At 35.9% G+C, this 25,851-nt stretch overlaps 2 protein-coding genes across 2 annotated transcripts; both read right to left on the bottom strand.

The window, feature by feature from the left end:
* Positions 1–1,548: 1,548 nt before the first annotated feature.
* Positions 1,549–4,155, bottom strand: LOC132143683 (ubiquitin-conjugating enzyme E2 A-like). The gene is made up of 6 exons (XM_059554126.1): positions 3,973–4,155; positions 3,615–3,695; positions 3,365–3,390; positions 3,185–3,274; positions 2,268–2,356; positions 1,549–2,180 (listed from the first exon to the last, which is right to left on the bottom strand). Exons 1-6 carry the CDS (start codon positions 4,014–4,016, stop codon positions 2,052–2,054), a joined length of 459 nt encoding a protein of 152 aa, XP_059410109.1. The 5' UTR covers positions 4,017–4,155; the 3' UTR covers positions 1,549–2,051.
* Positions 4,156–4,824: 669 nt separating this feature from the next.
* Positions 4,825–25,680, bottom strand: ankrd10a (ankyrin repeat domain 10a). The gene is made up of 6 exons (XM_059554125.1): positions 25,327–25,680; positions 23,320–23,472; positions 20,995–21,086; positions 8,501–8,736; positions 8,308–8,394; positions 4,825–5,725 (listed from the first exon to the last, which is right to left on the bottom strand). Exons 1-6 carry the CDS (start codon positions 25,522–25,524, stop codon positions 5,352–5,354), a joined length of 1,140 nt encoding a protein of 379 aa, XP_059410108.1. The 5' UTR covers positions 25,525–25,680; the 3' UTR covers positions 4,825–5,351.
* Between the last annotated feature and the right edge of the window lie 171 nt (positions 25,681–25,851).

Here is a 25,851-nt window from a genome sequence, read left to right as displayed (position 1 = left end):
TTACAAATGCCACTCGCTGTTTTCACATAATGTCACTCACAATTTACCGCATAATGTAAAATCAGTTTAGTTTAATAGCACAGACAATATTTTCAATACGTTCTCTCATGTGCGCTTCTCTCTTCCTTGGGAGCTGCTTACAAACAGAATGTTTTCGTCCTTTCAGCCGTTTCCAGTGGTTCCAGAAATCCACTTTGTATACAGGTGACACTATAATCCCTCCATACATATCTACTCCATTGACAATAGGCAATGGACCTTGTTTTCTTTGCCTGTGCAATTTTGCTAATGTGACCACACATATCAGAAGTCAGTATATTAAATTATATTCACAATAAATATTTTTGTGTAATTTCAGAACTCCTCAAAGAGTTAGACAAGGCATATGAGAAACACTACCATGAAGAGGACCCCATCCAGCAAAGGCGCTTGTTTCACTGTATCCAAACAGCCGTTATCCGAAGTCAGGAACTGGGTGATGAGAAGATCCAACTTGCTAGCAGATGGTGGAAAATCGTAGCCGGCTGGCTAGTGGATAGTCTTGCTGAGCTTCTAGAAACATGACATGAACCCCAAGAAAGTATGACAACTACTACCATATTGTCCGTTATTCCCAGCAAGAGAAGAGAGGAGGAGAAACGAAAAGAGGAATCCCTTGGTTCAATAGAAAGACTTTCTGAAGCAAACAGTAATATTTACACTCAGGAGAATATCTCTACAGTTCTCCATGATGAAGGGACCAGCAGCATTGTCAGGGAGGAGCAGAATAAAACATCAAAGAAAAAGAAGCGGTCTAAAGCCAAAGCTGACAAAGAGCCTTCACCTTCAGACATACCTGATTATGTCTGACTACTGATCTGAATGAGCCTACTTACTTGCCTGTGTGTGCAGCTGTCATTTGGGGAGATGATTGGGTGGGATGATGAATGTCCAATTGAATGGTTCCATTTCTCACGTGTTGGGCTTATTCACACAATCCCAAAAGGAAGTGGTATTGTCCAAAATGTAGGGGAGACACAGAGAAAACCATGGACAAAGCCTTGGAAAAAGCAAAAAATGAGAGGGCATATAACAGGTAGCCCATATTGGCTGACCTCAAATAACGGATCATATGGATTTATGCTTTGTTTTCCGTCTTATCTGGGGACTCGTTTCAGATAATCACTAATGAAGTACCATCTAAGTACTTGAACTCAGCTGCTCTCTGAAAGGCAGAAATTATTTTCTATTGTTTTTGTTTACACAGTATTTAAATTAAATAGATTTTTCATATGAATTGAATGTTTAGTCATGTGATACGTTGTATTGTTTATGTGAATTAGCTTTCATCGTCAAGTCATGATTGTAGCTAATGTATGGGTGTACCTTATTATAAAAACCTTAAAATAAATGTGTTTAAAAAATTTACTGCTCTCTAGACATTTATCAAAATGTTTTTTTCTTCTGTGGTTATTATAAATTATAATTCTTGTTTTAATAAAAAGTTGTTTTTTTCATGACTATATTAAAACAAATAAACAAAAAGACAACAGACTAATTATACTCAGATCCTGTACACAAAATTCAAAGTGTATTAATATTACATAGTTCACAAGGCAATCAATAACACATGGAATTGAAAAAAAAAAAAACACACACTTTCAGGCATGTAACGGAACACACACACAAAAACAGCATAACAGGATCAACAGCTCCAGTTGGGACTTAGATAGTTCAAGGATGGTGGGCCGGCACCTTGTCCATTCAGTTCTGCTTGGGAGGGAAAAAAATGGCCCTTGGATATATCATCATATAGTCCAGGTTTCTGGGCTGACACCACGTCTGTCACTTTTTGAACAGAAAATGATCAGGTGATATTGGCTGAGCACAAGTCCTCCAAGGGAAAATGGACAGATTTTGATTAAAGTGCATTAGAACAGTATGAGAGTGGTGTGTGAGACAGAGAGGGGAGAGAGGAAAAAAAAAAAAAAAAGAGAGAGAAAAAAAACTTCCTCACAATTCACTCAACTAAACTATAAATCACACAAAGTTCTGTGCTCTGCAGTGTCTGGTCAGCTGTCCCTCCAGCTCTGCTCAACAATAGCGGACACACGCTTCTCATACTCCCGTTTGTTCTCCTGGTAAAGTTGAGCTGCTTGGCTGTTAGCAGGACTGTTAGGGTTTGGTTCATCAAGCAAAGACTGGGGAAAAACCAACAGAAAAACAAGCTGGTCAAGCTTTGTTCTGATTGACTTTTATACTTATAATGGTAAAAAGCAATATTTTACCTGGATTGAGGTAAGAATTGATGACACATCATAAGTTGGACTCCAACGATTTTGTAGGATGTCAAGACATATGCTTCCATCTGCATATACTATAATATCATTGAAAGATAAAGGTGTTGTTAATGGACTAGTTCCCCCAAAAAGGAAAATTTACAATACATTATTGTTTCTTAATAGGAACACATTTGGAGAAATTTAGTTTGACATCACCTTCTCTCCCATGGATCCTCTGCAGTGAATGGGTGCCATCAGAATGAGAGTCAAAACAGTTCATAAAACTATAATCCACATGACTCCAATTTATCAGTTAATGGCTTATGAAGCGAACAGCAAGTCCATAATTCATACTTATGTTTACTCTAGTGAAAAAGTCCATCCCCTGTTGTCCTTTCATGTCAAAATCCACCAACATGTTTATATAGAACTGTTTTTTCTTGTAAACTGTACTTGATCTGTGCATATTTCTCTCCTGATTCAGGTGAGACAACTTTTTCACTTTAGGAAGCCATATTATCGATAAATGACTTATATTTTGTCCAGAAGCAAAGGTTTGAAGGTAAAACAACTTTATGATGGATTTGTTTCTTACAAACTATTACAAAACTATTCACTTCAAACGAAAAGACAAAAATTATTTATGGACTGGACTCCTTGTGGAGTGTGTCTGAACCATCATTCTGACTGCATCCATTCACAGCAGAGGATCCACTTTGTTAGCAAGTGATGTAATGCTAAATTTCTCCAAATCTGTTACTAGAATAAACTAATTAAACTACATCTTGGATGGCTTGAGGGTGAGTACATTATCAGAAAACATTCAATTTGGAGTGAACTATTCCCTTAAGTCACGTCAAAAATGCCATATTAATGATGGTGAATGACAAATGACAACATACAAAAAAAAAACTAAATGTTACCATTAGGATGAAACATTTTTGAGATGAATCTGACTGTGGGTGGTTTGTTTGGGTATTCTTCTGTAAATTCTACAGTCAATTTGAATGTACCTATAAAAAACAGGCTTAAAGCATGAATACAAAATACATGTCTTAAATTACTAGATCATATGGACCTGAAGAAGTAATGTTTATATTTACCATCTTCAAAGGGAGTTCCTTCTGGCCTGTGAAAACGAATAAAAAGTAGTCACATTTTGAGAACCACATTAATGCCACCACGTCACCTTGTGCTTTTAGTTTCAGTGCTTGAAAACACACTGGCAGACAAGTCAAGACTAGTACCAAAAGTACGGTTTTATGCTATATGAAGTGTTGACAAAATGCTCGAGTTTTAGAAGCTAAACTTGGTTTAGTCCACAGCACAAATCTGCTCACAAGAAGTACTTACCCAAATATCACTGCATTCCATACCATGATATTGTTTTCTGACGGAGCACCGCTAACACCAGCTGGAGGATCCTCTTGAAGTCTGGTGTGTTTGTTTCAAAACAAATAAGGGAGCCAGATTAGATTTAGAAAGGTCCAAATAAACAAAACAAATAACCCTTTCTTTTAAAATACATTTAACAGATCTGCAGTTTAGCTCAAATGAAAACTGGCCGATACGACATGAGCTTTTTTTTTTTTTTACATTTCCTGCAGTCAAAATAGTTCCCTTCTAAATGTTTCTTCACGTTCATGTCTTTTAAAGGTACATCCGGGCACAGTAAACAACAGCTCCTCATATTTTCTTTTTCATGATTCACCTTTTAAAATCCCTCATCAGTCGCCTTCGTGCTGGAGTAGACATTGCTAAAACTGTACAAGTATCAGATATAAATTTCTGTTGTAAAATGTACAATGATATGTACCCTTTCCCCTCTCTCGAAAGAACCTCGACTCGAAATTTGCTTTTCGGCTCTGCTTGCAGGATTTCAACACGGAATACAGACGATACCACTGTCATACTTGTGGGGGTGGAAAATTATTTACCATATTTGGAACTAAGTTAATAATGTACATTGCCATTCAAAATAATTCGTACCATTTAAATGGACTACAAATTTCTTATCTGTTAATTAATTCAATATATGAATGCTGTTGTGTTTAGTAGCAGTTACATGGGTTAAATATGCTGCCCCCACCCCCTTTTCGAGGCATTAAATCGAAGATCCATGTGTTACAGGCGGAGCGCTAATGACGTTTCAGGCCTCGCAGTAAAGGTCGACACAGAAAACAGGTGACATCCGTGTGTCCAAACACGCGAGACAGGAAACCGAGGTGGGCGTATCAGCTTCCCATGGGAACAGTTTGCTAATCAAATTTCATCTATTGTTGTGCGTCACGACCTATCTTTATTTCAGACATGTCATGATGTATTTCAAAACAAAGTAACTTTTAAACTGTATGATCTGAGCATGATGTACAAAATGAATGTCAGTGATGAACTGGGGGTCAAAGCCAAAGTGCATTTAAGTAGATGTAATAAAAACTGAGAAACTTAACACTTAACTTTCAAAATGAACAGACAAACGTCAACATTTTTACTTAAGAATCAGCTATACTGTAAAGGAGAACTGTCTCCAGGTGGCAATGAAAGGAGCTTCTGAGTTTATTATTATTTTTTTTATTAGAACACAGGGTACAAAGATGAAGGAATGTTATACATCTTAAGCTTTCTTAAGTAAAAAAAAAAAAAACACTTTTACAGTCATGTCAGCTTTGATTCTCAGGAAAAAAAAAACTCACAATACAACAAAATCATACAAAAGTATCCTTTTTCAAAAAGCTAGTATTCATTGGCACAAAACTACAAACTCACAATTAATTCACATAAAAATCAACTCCTTGTACAACTTAACGTTCTAACATTGCATTAAAGGGGGAAAAGAAATGCACCCAGATAACTAGACTGAGTTCAATCTCATACGTATAATAAAATAAAGTCATTAGCTCAGATACAAAATGCAATACAATTTTCCCCCCTTTGGTAGAAAGATTGTCCTTTTTTATCAAAAACAAATTCCCAAAATCTAAAACAGCCTGCGTTAAGGTGCAAGATAACCCCTCAGTTTAAGGCGGATAGTGCTGCCATCAATGTGACCACTTGTAATCAAATGGACAGAACTCATTTTCACTTTATGATTCATGGAACAGCTGAGACACTGAGAACCTCTTGGTCATAGTGCTGCTCTACCTTCACAATCGTACTGTGCTCCTGACAGCTGCTAGCTTCTTCCAGGTCCTCTGCCGTATCTCCGAAGCCATGGTAGTGTCCATAGTGCAGATGCTCACCAGAGTCAGGCAAGAAGGCACCCCATGCAGGCCGGTGAGATACACAGCTGCTTGGGCTGCCACTGAGGTGCAGTGAGCCGCACATGTCCATTCTGGACTCAGCTGGAATGGCCTCAACCCCACCGAATCGTGACTGATAGCACTGCCCATTTGAGGAAAAGCTGTTGACAGTGAAACTGTTCTGCTGCCCATGACCATTCCTCAAACCTGTGGCTATGGCTTCATCTGTCATTCAAAACAAGACATGTGTCAGAAAGTGATGAGCAAATGATTCCACAAGAACTTGATTCCACAAGAACTTGGGCCAGACCAGAGAAACAAAACATTTGTACCCAATACATTCTTGTCGATTGATAAACTGGCATTGCATTTTCAATATGAGAACTTTTTTGCTCATACTTAAGTGTACAGTATATCATTTTTTAATGATCTATTATTGCATGTCAACACACAGAATGTACAGTCATGGCCAAAAGTTTTGGCAGTGACACAAATGTTGTGTTGCAAAGTTTGCTGCTTCAGTATTTGTAGATTATTTTTCCAAATGTCTGTAGTATACAGAAAAACAATGATAAGCATATCCTAAGTTTTAAAGGATTTTATTGGCAAGAAACAAAAAAAGAGAAAAAAAGGAGTCAGTATTTACAGTGTTGATCCTTGTTCTTTATAACCTCTGCTATTCACTCTGGCATGCTGAATATTAGCTTGTGGGACAAATCCTGACTAATGGCGATCGATTCTTGCCTTATTAGTTCTCAGAGCTGATCACAATTTGTGGGCTTCTGCTTGTCTACTCGCCTTTTAAGGACTGACCACAGGTTCTCTATGGGATTGAGGTCCGGGGAGTTGCTCAGCCACGGATCCAAAATTTCAAATCTAATGATTTTCAAGCTACTTCTTTATCACTTATCTTGCTTATGGTGCTCCATCATGCTGGGAAATGCAGGGATCATCACCAAATTGCTCATGGACTGTTGGAAGAAATCGCTCTTGCAGGATGCTTTGATGCCATTCTTTATTCATGGCAGTGTTTTTAGGCAATTTATGAGAGCGCCCACTCCCTTGGTTGAAAAGCAACTCCACACATGGATGGTCTCAGGACGCTTCACTGTTGGCACAACACAGGACTCTTGGTAGTGTTCACCTTTTCTTCTCCATACAATAGATTTTCCAGATGTTCCAAACAGTCGGAAGATAATTTTCCAGATGTCCCAAACTTTGCACCAGTCTTCTGCTGTTCAATCCTTGTACTTCCTGCAGAATTTCAGTCTGTCCTTAATGTTTTTTCTTGGAGAGAAGTGGCTTCTTTGCTGCCCTTCTTGACACCAGGCCACTGTCTAAAAGTCTTGGCCTCACTGTGTGTGCAGATGCTCTCACACCAACCTGCTGCCATTCCTGAGCAAGCTCTGCACTGCTGGAGACACGATTCTGTAGCTGACTCCTCAGGAGGGAGATGGTCATGGCGCTTGCTGGACACTCTGGGACGTCCTGAAGACTTCTTCACTGCAGTCGAACCTCTCTCCTTGAAGTTCTTGATGAATCAGGTAATGGTCTATCAGGTGCAATATTCTTTGTAGCAATTTCCTTGCATATGAGGCTATTTTGATGCAAAGCAAAAAACACAATGATTGGAAGCACTTCTTCCCTCCTTTTATAGCAATCAATCTGCTCTTACAAATTACTATGATAGTGATTTCGCCTGACTAGTATTCAAACATACTTTACATGCTGCTTTTATAATTAGTCAATTAATGTCATCTGGTCATTTTGGGTCAGAATCAAAAAAACAGTGACATTTGTTTTGTTTTGTGAAAAGTTAATTTTTTGGCCAATAAAGTTTTTAGCAATTATTTAAAATGCATCTGATCATTCTACACAATAATCTAGAAACAATGTGAATGAACAACAAAACAGCTTGAGCAGCAAACTTTGGAAAACACACAAAATTTATGTCATTGCCAAAACTTTGGCCACGACTGTACTCTTCCAAATGGTCACAAGGGAGTTTAAACACCTAACTGCAACTGATTTTTAAAAAAATCTATAACTACCATCAAATAAAAGTAAAATAGCCTAAAAGATGCTTCAGTTTTCAAATAAACAAGATTACACATGCAATCTTTAAATATTTTTAAAATAGTTTATATAAAAGTATAGAAGCACAATTAACTTAAAAAATATAAACCAATGCATTCATTAATTTCTAAGTAGGATATCTTAATGAAATATCCTAAAATAAGTTAATGCTTTCATTGTGAAATATATTGCTGGAGGAATCGGAAAACATAACTATTACATACAAGCCAATTGTGCTATATTGAGCCCACAGTAAGCTACTTTTACAAAACTGATTCAGAATAACCCTATACAGATTATATGGTAAAGGTTCATGGAAATACTGCAAAGAAAACTAGCAACTCCCATACATGTATTTCTATATCATTTTAGCTGGTGTATCTTTGCAAGTACTGGTTTGAAGTCAAGTGAAATTCAAAAGTCTGTTTTTAAGTCAAGTGTGTGCATACTTTGAAAATATCAGATTGCAGAAATTTCATCAGACTGAAAATATCCAATAAAAATATACTAGCCAAATCATTTGCATTGACAGCATGTTGATAGACCTGGGGAAACTTGTGAATAACTTGGCCCTCATATATAAGCGTAAGAATTTGTCCATAGCCAGGGGCCAGGAACAGAAGTCATAGATGTGGGCTCCAACGTTTGGGTGGGAGAGGGGTTCCTCAAAGAAACACTGTCCTCATGATGTTCAATGTCAATAGACATTGGTGGAGAAGGTCCAGTCCCACCTGATTGGTTTTCAGCAGTTGATTCCACATTCATACTCTCAAGCTCCTCTCCAATTCCATTGTTTGCCTTCACTGAAAAATTCATGCCTGAATGGAAAACAAGTGATATAGTAAGAAAAATATTTTTTCCCCCTTGTTGTGTGTTGGTTTTGTGCACAAACACATGATTAAATGCACTACAAAACAGACTTACTCTCAGTTCTTGCTTTTTTCATTTGGTTTGGCTCTGTGCAATCAAGTAATCTTTTTCTACTGGCCATCCCATTCAGAAGTCTGCGGCCCTGGATGTGCGTGTGGTCGGTCCCGTTATGGGCAAATCCATTTATCTGATTTAGCTGGTTGTGTGCATTAGAGAGGAGCTGAGCGCAATCATGGAAGCCTTGAGCATGGGCCAGATCTGCTGCAGTCAAACCATTTGCATTCCTCAAGCTGCACAGCAGGTAAAAAAAAAAAAAAAAAAAAAAAAAAAAAAAAAAAAGATTAGTCAGGTCTGGAATGATCTAATTAGCACTGTTATACTAATGTTAACTATGTTTTTAAATTTCAAAGACTTTCCCTTTTATTCTAGGAGTTATTTATAGGAAAGGCCCAAAAAGTCGATTTTTCACACACTGCAACAGGAAATAATAAAGTTCTGAAACGTTTGTTTTCTTTCAGAAAATTTTTGTGAACAAAATTAAACTGATACAAGTTTAACACTATTTATCCAACATAGTGCTTTTTTGAAGAACTATCATGTTAAAAGTACTGAAGGCAAAGCAGTTGATCTCCATTTCAAATAGTAGCTAAAACCAGAAATGAATAGTTCATTAGATAAAAGTATTAGGAAAGGAAAGTTCAGCGCATATTTATCTCCAAATGCAGTGTGTGCACTTATATTAGAATTCAGATATGAACCAACATGCTAAATGGATAAAAAATATTTGGTCCAGATGATTAGTCATGTTACATTCTACATATAGTTTTAATGTCAAATGTTTGCCATTCTGTCAGATGGACATTAGATTACATTCTGTCTGTGTGACACTGATATTCGAAAATACAGAGTCAAAGATTCTACCCATTGAATAGTGCCTTATTAAGAATCTATGGATTCCTTTTTGGAATTTTTATGTTTTAATTAACATTTGGAAAACCACCCCGAAATCTAAAAATATTTGACCTTTTTTTTTTTTCAATGTCTGTGCAATATAATGAGAAGGAATAACATTTTGGGTCAGTAGTTGGTTCATTTATGAATTCGGTTTAACCTATCTCTCAGCCTCTCCCTTTGCATTTATAAAATGGTTTTACATGGAAAACAAAGTAAATATACAATATGAAAATATAAATAAAAATTCAGCTTAAAAAAAAAAAATGTTATGATAGGCCTGCATTAACTCATGCCTTCCTAAACATCCCCTTTCTATCTGATAAAATGTTAAATGCTTCATAGTATTTTTACTAAATATTTTTATCTTCTGGAAATACTCAAAGAAAACATCTGACAATGCCAGACAATGCTTAAGGCAAGGAACTCACTGCACTGTAGTTAAGAAATAACATTTCTATGCCCTAAGTAGAGATGTCAAAAGTACTGGTACTTTTATAATATAATAATATTATATTATATGTTACTTTATAAATGTTATTATTATATTCCAAATGGACTAATATATCTAGGCATAGACTGACCCACGGCTTTCAAAAACTCACGCACTCATTGAAGAGTGTGAAGCGATGAACATTAAAGCCAATCACAGTCATATCAGTTGAGTACGAGAACACTATGGCCAATCAGCGGTGGTTAAGAATCCGCTCAACAGTACTCAAATGTTAGTGGGAAATTGACGTTTTTAAAATTGCTGGTACTCAAGTCGGTACTTTTGACAACACTAGTACCTTGGCTGGTTTAGACCTGATATCGACAAATTAATGTAACACTAAAGGCGCCAGTAGATGGCAACATGTCTGTGTCTTAATGAGTGAGTCATTGAATCATTCATTCAAAAGATTCGTTCAAATTGGCCATTTTTTTATTTTATTTTTTTAAAATGAGTGACATACTTGATAATGTCACCTTGAATTAGAGCTGTGCAATTAATCGCATTCGATTGTCATGCACATTTCGTCAGTAAAACCAGTCATATTAGTAGTAAATCTCCATCACCTGCTTTCAGATTGAGCGGCATTAACTACACAGAGCCGTAGTTCACTGACAAGCTAGTCGATATAGCATTCGAAATCGAATGCGATTAATCTGCGATTATGAACGCAATATTGCCTAATTGTCAGTGAACTATGGCTTTGTGTAGTGAATGCCACTCAATCTGAAAGCAGGTGATGGAGATTTACTACTAATCACAGGACCGGCTTTACTGACGAGATGCACATGACAATCGGATGCGTTTAATTGCACAGCCCTGACTTGCATATCATTAAAACAACAATTTCAATATCGCAGACAATAATATCGCACAATAATGTCGTTTTTAATCTTTATAGAAATAAACTGCATATTAAAAGATAGCAAATTTTCAAATACGAACTTCATTGTTTTCTGATTTGTGAGCACCAGGTCGCCAATAGTATTATAGCAGTATTTAATAATAGTATTTGTTATTTCTGAGTGTTTGTGATGGTGATTTTAGTGCAGGTTACATTGTTACACCATTGGATGACGACATTTGTGCCTATAGTTAAATTACAGCAGATTACATTAATCCAAAATTTAGAATTTGTTCAAATTTAACTGCTTGCTTTCAACAACTTTAAGTTACGCCTTTAAAATACATTACAAAATAAATAAATAAATAAATAAATACATAAATTAGATGCATTTAATAGCAAACACATAGTGATGACATACTCTACACTAAATTCAATGGTTAAACTCTAAGCACATAGAATAAAGTTCTTAATAAAGATGGTATTATAGCAAAAAAAGACACATTGCTACAAATAATTGTCTGGCATTGAAAAAGAGGTCCTACACTGTTTGCTCTAGGAAGCATTTAACTTTTTATAAATGTTTTACTTTGTAATCCTAATACAGTTTACTACTTTTGCAAGTGTACTCTTATTCAAGTTGATTACTGTAGGATCAGCATTTATTATTGAGCCCCCCCTTATTCTTGTTAGTTGAGAACAAATAAGTAAACAAATATTGCAGGATAAGTAATAAGACAGTGCTGACTAGGCAAAGCATGCAGGTCTAAATGCTATCATGACTGTTCTCCTAGAATCAAAACCAATCACCACAAGAAATACCTCGACAGATTGCCAGTGTGTAGAAACTCAAGGAAGCGATAGTGAGAACACTCAATGTAAGGGTGTTCGCTGAAGAACGTGTGGCAGCAGTTTTTGGAATGCTTCCCCCCCTTTTCTGGGCTTTACTTGAGAAAATCAAGTCATGTTCAAATTCAACCGCTGCAAAACATTGAGATGTGTAGGGATTTTCCTTTTCCTCTGTAATGGTTCACAATGGATCTTCAATATAATTTTTTATAAACATGCTACTTTAATCACAAAGGTCACAGATGATTTCAAACAAACGATCAAGTACACATCTAAGATGCATAAAAAAGCAGACATTCATCAATCTTATTTCTATAAAGTTTTGACACATCCTTGCTTTTTAAAGTATCCATTGTTCTGGGGCTCTATTCCCTGACCAGCTTCCTTAAAGTCAGATTATCTGCAGATCTGACTAAAAATAAGTTCCACTTCCTAATAACACTAGCATTTTCTGACAATTAAGAGCTCATTAAAAAGATGGGCACATACAATTAAAAAAGCCACTGTCTATATATAAAAGTCATAAGGGACACAACTAAGGCTGTCAAAGATTAAAATAATCAGTTTTTAAAATAATAAGTTCTAAGGAATATGGTTCATCTATCTGGCTTGCTGAACTTTGAAAATTGTATCACACGTTGCAGAGACAGTGTTCAGAAGGTTTACTTCTAAACCATTAGACAAAAAAAAATTTCATACTAAAACGGTTTTAGTAATGAAACCTGCAACAGCATTCTTGAAAATGTTTTAGCCTATTCCAACTAATCAAGTCAATCAGAACGAAACTATTTTATAAAAAATGTAAAATGTAGTTATTATTTGCTAATTACAGTTTAATTGTGTTTAAATTTGATCACTTGAGACTTGTTTAATACATTGACAGCCCTAGCGTAGTGAGAACACATTTTGATATAACAGCTTAAAAAAGGTTTTTGTTTTTTGAAACGTGTCATTGACTTTAGCTGATGTTAAAATATTACTTTCAACAAAATGAAGCACTGCTGTAATGCTACATATTGAGAGTATGGACTTGACTACAGGGAAGAAAAATATAGTCTAACAAGCTTTACTGATGCTTATAATTACAGTTTCCACAATATAGGTCTCATTTAGTGTTTCAATTGAGATTATAGTAAGTTTTAAGGAACTGGGTCGTTTAAATTATATAATTAAACAAGGAAATCAATATCAGTCTGAATGTTGCATTTGACAGACATATTAACAAATGTCTCCACAATCTGACAGATATTTGAAGAATGTTTGATTTTATGTTTTTCAGATGTTTTGGAAAAAACACTTAAGATTAGGGCTGTGCGATTAATCGAAATAAAATCGTGATTTGAGTGTGCGCGATTGCGATTTCTAAATCGCTTTATAGCACGATTTTCTGCGGCCATGACCTCCCGCAGTATGTTATCTGAACCAATCAGGATGCAGCGCACCTAAGTGGAGCGCAGCGTGTATCTGAGCCTTAAACAGTCTATGATCTGAGCACACGCATCTGGTTTTGTTAACAGAGCAAAGGAAATCTGGGTGCGAGTCAGTGATGCGCGGGTTGATCCAAAATGAGCGGGTGCCCGCGGTTACGAGTCATCCAAAATTATTTTTAATGATATTCGGGTCGCGGCCGGTCGGGTCCTTTGAAATAAAAATGGCAATTAAACCTTTGTCATTTATATAGTACTAGACACATTTTTGAAATACCTAGGCCTACACTTTATTGGCTGAATAACTGGCATGAAGATGACGCACGAGCTCAGTCTGCACGTAGAGATGGAGGCGGCAAAGAAGACTGCATGGGGAGCAACGTCGCTGTTTTTGGTAAAACATGATTTTGACGACTTCATTAAGTTTTGTTTTATAGAAAACTTTTTAAAAGATTTTCGTTTTGTATAAATTGTATCTTAATTTTGATCAATGTTTTATCAGTCAGTTGCCTGTATTTAATAAATAAGAAGCAAATATATAGCTTAGCAGACAATGTAATAAGGCACCGGCACGATCACTTGCATTGCATGTGAACTGGAGGGCGCCGGAACTCAGCGTGTGCCTCACAGATTTGAGAAATATAGGCTATATATTACAGAAAGCTTGAAATGTCTTCTTTTAAACGAAAATATTCAAACCAAAATAAATAGGCTTCTCTCTGGTGATATAATCCATATGAAATGTGCATTTTTCTCTGGCGTTCATGGCGAGTCTGCATTGTCGACTTAATCTTTGCAGCGACACAGAAAACACCAGTTTATTACTAAACAATAAAATGACTCCTTGCATATTTTCGAACCAGCAGGCCGTTCTGGGTTGAGCGAGACCCCACAGAATGACCGAGTGGAGCGTGATATTCAGAAATGCGCTCTGAACTTGCAGAAACATACAAATAGACATAGCCAGACTAGACTATTTTAGTACAAATTATGAGCTTACTGACGATTTTTTATAATTCTTGACAAAATTATAATATAATAAGGTATCTTTTTTTTTTTTGCCTAGTTAGTTTTGCCTACGTTCCTATGACACAATGACGATACGATGAGCATTTACTGCTTTTTTAAACATGCAGGTCAGGAAGCGGGTCGGGTACAATATTTTATTTTTATTTTTTTGCGGTCCGAATTGCGGGCGGGTTAGTTGAAAACGTCGGTCGGGTGCGGGTTATTAATGCATTGACCCGTGCATCACTGGTGCGAGTGGATAGATTCGCGCTTGCGCATTATTTTAATGTGCTTTCGCGTTACAATAATGCACTCTCGTTGCTGCTTCTGAACCGCATATACGTAACTTACTGTATACGCACAGCAGATGGAGTACGTGTGACCCTTGGACAATAAATATATTGGGGAAAACATATAACACCTGAGGCACCGCTACAGTGACCTCTATGACCAATGCATGGCAAAAAAAAATTAAAAGAAGAAAAAAAAAATCCCTGAACATGGTTTTATTTTATTTTTTTCCATATGTCTAGACATTTTGTTTGACATCTTTACTTAGTGATTATTTTGACTTGAGACATTTGTTAAAGCTCTAATTGGTTTTCTTTTGAAAATATGTTTAAAATTTATACTGAATGCATTTATGACTGTAAAGCATGTCTGTGTGTCAAAATCGTGATTAAAATCGAAATCGCAAAATTGATCAAAAAAATCGTGATAGGTTTTTTTGTCCATATCGCACAGCCCTACTTAAGATGATTAATCAGTAACTCAGCTTTACAAGTTCATAACATGTTCATTTAAAAGATTATGTGTACATATAAAAAGCAGTGCTTCAGTTTTACCACAAACTACATTTTAAGTTTAATTTTATGGTTGGCCTTTATGAGAAAACTTGAGACATATGCCAAACCATTTTCACACCAACTTGCCATGTATATCTAACACCGATCCAACTAAATTTGGGAAAAAGAGAATCACCATAACACTCAGTCTGGTCTAGAGATACTTCAGACACTGCAAACATATTAGTACTTGATGTCTGAGAAAATTATTTCAATATAAACTATATACAAATTAGAGAACTTTTCACAACAGAGTGATATTTTCCTGTTTATTACTAATTTTTTGCAGATTGTTAATGCAAGTTGATGATCTTTCTGTGGCATGTGCTAGTTTATACTGACTGATGTGGCTATGAACAGTTTAACAGTTTGGGTGTGGCATTACCAGATTAAAAGAAAATTTTAAGACTTATTTAGCTGGTGCTAGTTGATGATACAAAAACTCTAATGTTCAGTTTTCAGCTAATTTGAAAACAGAATGGTCATTCCATGTCAAATCAACAAAATTTCACCAAGTTCCCGGCTCAAATTTTTTATTTTGGTAATATTTTTAAGAATAAAGACAAACATAAATAGTGATGAACAGCAAAATATTAAATGTTGTGGATGAACATTTACTCAGCAATCCACAATTTTGTAGAGGGGGTCAAAATGACAACATTGATGGTACAGGTAAACTGGTAAGTGTTGATTGCTATTGATTTGCACGCCTATAATTTAGTATAAGTATTCTTAATTTTCAAGGCTCTATATGGCTCAATCCCATAGATATGGGGAATGTGGCTCCATGTCCAAACTGTTGAATTTTACCCATTTTTCAATCGTCGAAATCCAAATGTGGGTCACTTTGCATTCAGCTGTTACTTACTGTATTTAAAGGGGCATAAGAATAAATACATGTATATAAAATGTAGTTTGTTTAAAATCTAGTTGTTGTAGCTTAAATAAAATATATTTTTACTTACCACTAAACTGGTTCTAAATGAAATTTAAATGAAAATAGTAAAAATGAAAATTTTGCCCCTCTCTACCAAACTGTGGATTCACTCAAATAGACAACCATGAAATTTTATATTTTGGCTTTCTCCTTCATTTACTATTTCTTTCGCCAGTAAAAAAATGACCAATATCATTCTTTTTCTTAGGCAAGACCACTTATTGAGTTGACAGAATGAACCAAAAGGCATTTATTCGAGACAATCCAATAAACAATATGTCATTAAACACACAAAAACACAAGGCAACATGCTTTTAAGGTTACATACAAAACTAATTAAAACAAATGCACAATTACTCAACCATCTACCAATCTTGGTACTCACATGAGTATCAGCATTCTCCAAAAAATAATTTATTTATTATTTAAATAGCAAAGACCTGTATTTCTAAGAAGTCTTTTGTAATCCTGCACAGAAAATTGGAGGATCTGCATCTTGCATTTCAACATACTGGCTAGTTAAGACAAGAGAGATTTCATTTAACAGAAGGAAAAAAATGAAATTAATGGATGCAGGGCTCAACAATAAAAAAAAATGAAATTAATGGATGCAGGCCAACATGAAAGACACTCAGGACAGGTGACTGATAACTGCTGGGTCGTAACAACATTTTTCATCATTTGCACTTGTTTTTAAGCCTTGCCAATTTTTTTAAGCGATTTTAAACCATTTTAGCAGAAGAAGAAACTGAATGGTGTACTCATGTATAGTTTTCTGCACACACCCGGGGCACAGAGACGGAGAGCTGTAACCGTGTAAACACCAATTTGTGTTTTGCATCTTCTTGCACTTAAACACACAAATACATACAAAATTATGTCAAAACACCCATCTTGGGAAAGATGTCATTATATGTGACCCATGACCACAAAACCAGTCTTAAGTCGCTGGGGTATATTTTTAGCAATAACCAAATGATCCATTGCATGGGTCAAAATTATCGATTTTTCTTTTATGCCAAAAATCATTAGTAATATTAAGTAAAGATCATGTTCCAAGACAATATTTTGTAAATTTCCTACCATAAATATATCAAAACTTATTTTTTTGAGTAGTAATATGCATTGCTAAGAACTTTATTTGGACAATTTTGAAGGGTGATTGTCTCAGTATTAAGATTTTAGTTGCACCCTCAGATTCCAGATTTTCAAATAGTTGTATCTCGCACCAAATATTGTCAGATCCTTATAAACCATACATCAATGGAAAGCTTATGTATTCATATCTCACTGGGTCCACATTGAATCTGTACCTTACCTGCTGCTGTCTGTCAATAATGTTAATAAAACAAAAGAAAGAAAATCACTCACTGCTCTTGACTAAAGGGATTTTGTAACCAAGGATTAATCTATATTTCATTTATAAAGTGAAGGCTACACTGTAAAAAGTAATCACTAAATCTACTTAAGGAAAGCAGGTAAACAACTGATTTTTACAAATTTGTTGAATTTACATAATAACACTTATGTAAACTTTCAGGTGGATGCAATAGTTCAACTAAGCAACTTTAGTAAACAGTACTTAAGAGCATCTAGTTTATTGGATTAAAGGTCTGTTCCACTTAGATATATTTCATTATCTTTATTTAGTTGTTATACTTACTAGGTTTTTATTAAGTTGCAGCTACTTTTGAGGCAAATAAAACAATTAACTTACTTTTCTTGAGCAAAACTTACTTAAATTCAAGTAGCCACAAAGGAACCAAGGAGATTAATAAACCAGTGAGAGGCAACAATGTACTAATATGTTGCTAATGTGCAACATAACAGAAGAAGAAAAGAAAAGTGTCTCAAAAGACTTTTCACTCAGTTCCTCTATGTCTGCAGTTTTGTTTCACTAGTTGCATTCACTCGTCTCCCAAAGTCATGTTGAATGTTGAATTTTCAATACAACTGAAATATCTGAGAGAACATCACATAAGCTGACTTCATAAATGCATGTTGATTTTCCTTAGGTTGTCTCACCATTACACCATTACAGTGATTAGTGTTCTATTTGTTGGGCACTTGGAACTTTGTTTGGATTTTTATAATTTTCTTCCTATTAATGCAGCTATGCAACATGAAACTTGAGTTATGAGTTATTTGATTTCAAAGGAGGAAAAGTAATACATAGATTGCTTTTAGAAAAATATATATCTTTGATTTAAATTATCTGTGTATTGTTTTGTGCTTATTAGTGATTTAATTGTTTTCATGAATTTTTCATGAGAAGCTTTTTTATTAGGTTGACATAGTCCTTTCATATTTGTGGTAATATGCTTAAGTCACAGACAGACTTCAACATTCAGCATGGAAATCACATCAATTGTAACAATTCAATTTCATTTATTTTTATTAATTGTAACAATAACCATTTTATTTGCTCTTTTTGTTGTGATAATACTGACAAGCCAGCAAATAAAATTGGAAAATAAAAACAATTGTAAAACAAAGCAATTGCATAATTTATTCATGCCGCAATGCACTCTGGGAGTCAGTAATTCTGAGTAGTAATGTTCCTCAGATCACAGATTCAATTAAGTTTAAAAAAAACTTAAATGGCTTAATTAAATTTAACTTAAAACAAGTAAAGAATACTTTTAATATATTAGCAGAGATTTAAATTACACTAATTTAACAATAAAGTCAAGATTACTTAATTGAATTAAGGCAACGAGTTTGCACAACTGAATTAAATAAACTCAACACATTACTTTTTACAATGTATGCAATGACTTTATATTTGATTATTCAATTTCTCTTGCTAAACACTATTGTTGGACCTACCTGAAAAACTTTATTATAAAGCTTCTTTTTTTTTTTTTCAATTTAAACATTTGTTCTTTTGTATTTATTTGTGCTAACTTGTTTATTAATTCCTGTTTTATTATTCAGTGTTCACATGTCTTCAATAATGTTTTTAACTTGATCTCCTAGGCTGGTAGTTTTTAAGGCTGTATTGAAATGGGAATCTAGAATTGTGAAATTAAACTGACATCTAAAAGGTTAGTGTCACAATAAGCTTATTTATTAGCATACAAGGTTACATGGGTCAAAAACAATGAAAACAATACCTTTTTTTATTAATTTTTTTGTGGCAGAGCAGGTAAAAATGTAAACCACATGGTGACCAGGCCAGTAGAAATAAAGTCTTTAATGTTGAGCCCTGGGATGTTTTAATTCTCATACAAAATATTTTCAAATTGCAATTCACGTTCTATGACAATTTATTTTTTAGAGACCTCAGATCTGCTGGGGGGAAAGAGGAAATGTGCATTTGTTTTGTTTGAATTTCATCTTAACCTCATATGGAACCACTAAACACAAAATTCACCTTTAAGCTAAATGATGACAACAGGTTTAGATAAACACGTTCATTGGGTGAAGAAAAACTCCACTAAAAGAGCTCTGCTAGCCTACACAGAGCAGGACATTTAAAGTGATAGTTCTCCCAAAAATACAAATTTAACACTCTTTACATCTGAATAACATTTATATGTAAATAAAACCATACATTTAAGTCTTTGTTTACTAAATCTGTATCGGTTTATAAGTAAATAAAAGCCTAAATTAAACCTCTCCATTCATATGGATTGTGTCTTTATGATTTGTCAAAGTCTTAATATCTATATCATCATTTGTACTTCAAAAATGAACAGAAGTCTAGAACTTTGGAATGACTTAAGGATGGAGTATCACTTTAACAGAGTTTATTAAACAAAAAAGTAATTATACACTACAATTTGCAGTTGTTATTAGAACTGAAATGAAAGAACTTAAAATTTTATTCTACAAGTACTAAAATTATTATTAGTAAAGTGCCTGTACTACAGGGGTGATAGGATTTAGAGCTGAAGATCATTGCCCGAACCCGACGGGACCCAATGGGACCCGACGGGTTCGGTCGGGTTCGGGCTTAATTTATATAATCTTACGTGGGCTCGGGCTTGCGCTCCGGTTTGTGAGGTAAACGAGCGGTCATGTGATGTGTTTCGATTAGCGCGAGAAAGATGCGAAAATGGATGCTGAGTAGGTGTAACGGAGGCTTGCCTCTGGCGAACATGTTTTGGTTGCACCAGCAACTAAAGCAGAGTCTGAGGTGTGGAAAATTTTGACCGTGTTTATAATGAGAATGAGTGATGACGCACCATCAGTGAGCGCAGGAACGCGCTGAAGACATCTACAGTAGATTCAATAATTTTCCTCCACAAAAACATATAGGCTTAGCCTAATCTCTGTGAGTAAAGGTTTTTCAAATGATAACTAAATATTCTAAATACTGAGTCTTAAATGCATAATGTGGACAGAGTATTTACGCTAATGTTGGCATTATTCTTTTATTAAATATCATCTGCTAGTGTGAAGCAAATCCGGCGGAGCCTTTATCTTAATTTCGTTATTGCCAAATACCAATGTTAATTTAAAATTTACCTTAATTTAATTTGTTAAAAATGACTCGTTTTTATTGGTGCGTTGGTCTATTTATAGGCTAAATGAGCCTATGTCTAGAATGCTGAGATGTTACAATGTCACAGAGAACTTATTTTATTTCTTCATTCCAACTTCCAAGTGGTCTAGTCTACGTTAGTTATTAATAAATTATGTTAAAACGTATAAATGACTCATTATTGACAAAAGGCAAAAGAGTTGTGTGCGTGCGCACATTTAAATAATGTCGGGCTGTAAACGGGTTCGGGCTTTAAAAAAGCTGTCAATCAAAATGTACTTGTCGGGCTCGAGCCGAAACCTGTCGGGCTCGGGTCCTGTTGGGCCTAACTTTTAAGGCCCGATTACAGCTCTAATAGGATTACCAACTGTATGTAAAATAATTCTTGCATTAATATTTTCAATTTACATTCTTCAGACTGTGGCATAAAGTCAAATGACCTTTTTTTGACTAAATTAACAACACATTCTCCAAGGACTTTTTTATTTTGAGCCACAACAAAACTTCATGTAAACTACGTATTATGGCTTTCTAGTTGTATTACATCTGGTTTTGTGAGATTGTCAAATTCAAAATGAAGGCTTTATGGCAGAGCTTTTTTATTTGTGGAGATTCTCTTTCACACTGTGACGTCACAAAGTCACATAATAATGCATTTTGAAAAAAATAACTAAAACAGCAAAAAACAGTAAGACAGTGACTTACTCCGGTTTGGCTCCCTGGATCAACAAGACATTAATGCACTCCATGTTACCGGCCCTTGCTGCTTTGTGAATGGGTGCTTCACCCACATAATCCTGAAACAATATAGAAAAATGCACATTTTAATAGGCTTCCACAACATCACTAACAGTTCTTCACACTAAAAATGCTGACAAAATTCTAGACATCAATTCTTTAATTTATCAACATTTTTTAACAACCGTCAGCATGTGCGAATCTTTAAAAGCTATGTCTGCATCTCTGGTTGGTATCAATCTGAAGAAAGGAATCTAAACAAACACTCCTCATGTAAGTCATAGTGAAGACTTTGAACTCTTCACCCTAACACAACAGCTCCCCCTAAAGGTTGTAAACTGAAGCACAAAGGATAATTTGCCATTAAATAACCCAGATAATACCACAAAAAGTAGGTCAAACCACAATTACTGCAGAGGCAGTAATACAACAGGGATGACTCTCATTCACTTCCTCTCAAATAATACAGAATGGATTTGTTTATGAGCATTATTCCCCTCAGTGTCTGTGCTTGTTTGTGTTTGAGTGAACATACTGTATGATACTTGATGATGGCCATTTTTAATCAACAAATATTCAAGTAATTGCAAGTCAAGCAGCCTGTTTAGGGATGCCAGACAGATAAGCTGTTTACTGAAATGGGCCGATGAGAATAATGACTGTCTACAGAGTACTCTCAACTTGGCTTATCACATTTTGTGTTGTACAACACCCAACCTTACTTTACACTTTAAGACTTAAGAATCACTTTCAGCAAGAAATTTGGAGAAATAATAGTAAAAAAAGAAAAAAAATCGTTACAACTTTAGCATGGAAACATGGACTAAGGGTGTAAGACAACAGACCTAATCCAACCGTTAATAAAAGGCACATTCTGAAGGGTTTGGGAATGACTGCTTTGATGGCAATGGCATGGCATCTTTTTTTTTTAATTACTCCAGTTTCTCAAAGTGAAGAGTAAAACTGTACAAAGCATTATAGTTAGTTTCGGTCCTCAAGAACAACTGGTCAAGCAAGAGAATTGAGATTTAGCCCAACGTTAGTAGGACTTTTCATTCTGTCACTTCAATTGTCTTCTTGTCTTCATCTGTTATTAAGGGGTAAATATCCTCCAATGCCCTTTGGGCTAAATCACAGACTACAGTGCTCAACCTTGAGGACAGACGTCACCATTCAAAGATCTGTCCATCACAGACAGGATCATCCCTGACAATAGGATCAGTTTGGCAGAGATTTGTGCACCAGGACATTGGAGATAGGATAGAGAATTGAAGGAAGTGGAAACAGGGATGATAAGTTAGGGCAAATGATAAGACTTTGAGCCACTTCCTGAAAGATAAATTGCATTAAAGGGCTCATAGATTAATTACCTGACTCAAGAAGACAGTAACATATGCCATGCCATGGTGAAATAAAAGACCTTTAATGCTGAACATTTCACTTCAATATTGAGGGACTGTGCTCTTTCACAAGGCTCAAATCACAAGGCTGATATCACCTCTATAAATGATACATTCTCAACTCAATGAGCTAAAAATAACCAACATGATCAAAACTTGGCTGAAAAAACCTGTTGCACATAATCTACTACACAGTGTGTCATCTGATTGATAGTTTATTATTTTTAGGAAGTAGAAGGCCTGTTAGTATAATTGTAAAAACATCTATCTTCAGGTTGCTGTTCATGTGTATTTCTTCTGTGAAATCATTCGATTTTTATAAACTAAACATTTTTTATATTATTATTAATATTTTAAGATGAACACTTACTAGACTGAAACAACTGTGTTTTTTCCATATATGTTTTTTTTAATTATGTTTATCCATCAGGCTCTTGAGGAGAGTTTTTGTCATTCTGTCAATCATTGTGGTATTGCACTGCATTACAGTACATGCTTCAAAACTATGGTACACAGCTTTGATCATAAAACTAAGCATTTAATATCTTAAGACATATCGGAGATACAGAGTGTCAACTAATAATTATATTATTCTATGCAAGTAGTCTGCTATACTGTTATCAAGATCTGATTTACATTATAAGCAATCAAAATGTAATTAATTATCAGTACCTGCAGCAAATTGCGTATTTTTGCTCAGTTTGGGCCTCAAATAAAATTGAGTTTTGTTTTTCTCCTTATTGTCTCTACCTCATACTATGTGCCACAAAAGCCTGATATGACAAATATGATATTTTTCTGATTATTAATTCATGCCAGGCTTGAGAGGGTTAATAAAGTCATAAGACATCACAAATCATATAACATTATCAAGTTCTGTATGTGGACCCACCTGTCGGTTTATTTCAGCCCCTGTATGTAAGAGCCACAGCAGGCATTCTGGATGTCCTCCAAATGCAGCAATGTGAGACGGGGTCTGGGCAAACCGTGTGGTCAATGCATTCACTTCACATCCCACCTGCACCAGCCTCATAACACACTCCAGCTGTTTTGTGACAAAGAGAAAAATAAAATCAACAAACTAGTGACATGATTTTCCACCAGTTTCTGGTTTCTCCCCCTACAAAAATGTGAAATCATGTTCATCGAAACAGGCAAACATCAATTATTCCACAACTTGGGTGATAAGAGGTAAATGTACTTCAGCTCAAGCTGAGGTTTACAGCTCCAGACTTCACATACAATGGTGAAATCGAATAATTTGAGACAGACTCCAATCTCCCTGACTTGCTATTTGAGACTCATGTTGCCTGCTCTACTGTAAGGTACCAGCAGCTGTGCTGCATTTTCAATATGAAACACCACGGGGCAATTCATTACCCTGTTCTTTGACTCTGTTCTCCCTGACATTAACCAGACTCTGGAAAATGCATTAGTTCTATCAAACGCTTTCAAATTCTAGCACCTTTGTTTGGCTGTTTGAAATTGCTTCATATTCAAAACATTTCTGTAAAATGTGTGAAATCAGCAGATGTTAGGAGCAGAAACACGATGTGCTCGTTGTACGCATGTACACATGGTTGCATTTTTACCAGATTATAAAATCTAAAAGTCAAAAAGTGACAGGAATTAAGTGTAGTGAAATGTAGAATGGTCAAGACAATGAAAAACAAACTAATAAAACATAGTAATAAAACATAGAAATTTACTAAAGCAGAGAAATTTGAACAAAATGTGAACACAAATGTGTTCAAGTGTGGAAAACATGGCACATTTCACAGGAGCAGTTCTTTGCTCAGAGGCTCTCTCAGGAAACTTCCATTTGGAATAAGGCTAAAAATAGTTACAAGCCACTGAAGCTTTTCCATTTTTCCATAATGAATGCTGGCACTGAGACATAATGAGGTAATGTGTTGAAATAATGTCAATGGTAATTGTTCACACAAGACACAAAAATTACATTTTCATCCTTGAATGGGTACAGAAGTACAAATTCAACAAAACTGTCAATAATCTTGTGTTAAATAAAATTACACAAACATGACCATCAAATGTGTAGAATTTAACAAGAAGCATGAGAGACTGTCAACAGCATGTCAAAACTCCACTCTGCAGTAAAAGTTGCTGATAAACTCATTGAGGTTTACATGCATTTCTAAACTAGAATGTAAATGATCTAAAGAAACTTTAGGCTACCCTGATTAACAGACAGTAATGTAAAAACACCAAACGTTTTAACAAGAGGAAAGTTTAGATTTTAAATTCGCAGTTTTGGCGCGAGGTGTTTTATTGGTCTTTGCCCAGCCAATGAATGAAAAGCTGCGTGCTGGCGCCTGATGTTGCTGCTTCGCTGGCTGCGGTCCATGCAACTTGATTATTCCAAGTAATGTGATCCAGAAACAAAGAAGCAATCAGTAACGGCCATACTCGGCTTGATTTCCTTTATCCAGCTTAACTTCCGATGTTTATCAGTTACTACATACGCTTTAAACAATCAAGAATGGATAAGATAGACAACGCGTGCCACTGACGCTGTATTTTGCTCATCTCAGAAATCATAATGCTTTCAGTTCAAACATGCATTAAGTGATTAATCTCTACTCTTACCCAGCAGCATGCGAGTTTGCACGCAGCCACTGAGAATGATATGACCTGTTTTCTGCCGATGGCCTTATCGTCTAGGCGATAATGGCAACCCATTTTATATTGATGGAGTATTTGAGTTTTCTTCTTCGCATGTGCACACGCTGTAAGTTCAGTTATTGATGACAGCACGCCTAACTAATGGTGTTACGCGCGCGTTATTCCCTACTCCAGTCCACATCCACGCCTCTATCTCCGGAAGAGAAATAACCGAGGAATAAAGCATAACTATATGCAAACAATGTACTTCTATTACCTTCCCGAAGTGTGCTGCCCAGTGAATAGGGGTCCAGCCGTAAAACGAGTCCTCGGCAGCCAGGTCTGCCCGGTTAGAGGAGCACTGGAGCAGCGAGCACAGCGCGCCGACGTCTCCATCCCTGCACGCGCGATGAAGCGGGTAACGCAGGCTCAGCACCTCGTCGTTGGAGAAACCGGGTTCCAGTCCTACAGACATGGTTCAACAGTTCTGCAGCGTCGCCGAAAACATAAATTACTTGGCTTGAACGTCCCAGGGTGAGCAAGGCGGTGCGTGCTCAGATAACACCTACCACAAACACAAAGAAGGCACAGACTAAGCAAGCACTGACAGAGCGCTCCGCTCACTCTCTCGAAGTGTAACTTGAGTAGCTATTTGGAAATCCCGGACTGGATCACTGCTGGGGCTCTGGAACAGGTTTAGTCCAGGCTGAGGCACAGAGAACGTGATGACGTACAGAAAACCCGCCATGGATTTCACCAGGCGGGCCAGGAACTATACAGAACTATCAGGCCAGTCCATGTT

This window comes from Carassius carassius, chromosome 7, assembly GCF_963082965.1.
Source record: "Carassius carassius chromosome 7, fCarCar2.1, whole genome shotgun sequence".
NCBI lineage: Eukaryota > Metazoa > Chordata > Actinopteri > Cypriniformes > Cyprinidae > Carassius > Carassius carassius.
The sequence above is the reverse complement of the archived record's forward strand: the minus strand, read 5'-3'. Positions and strand labels throughout refer to the sequence as shown.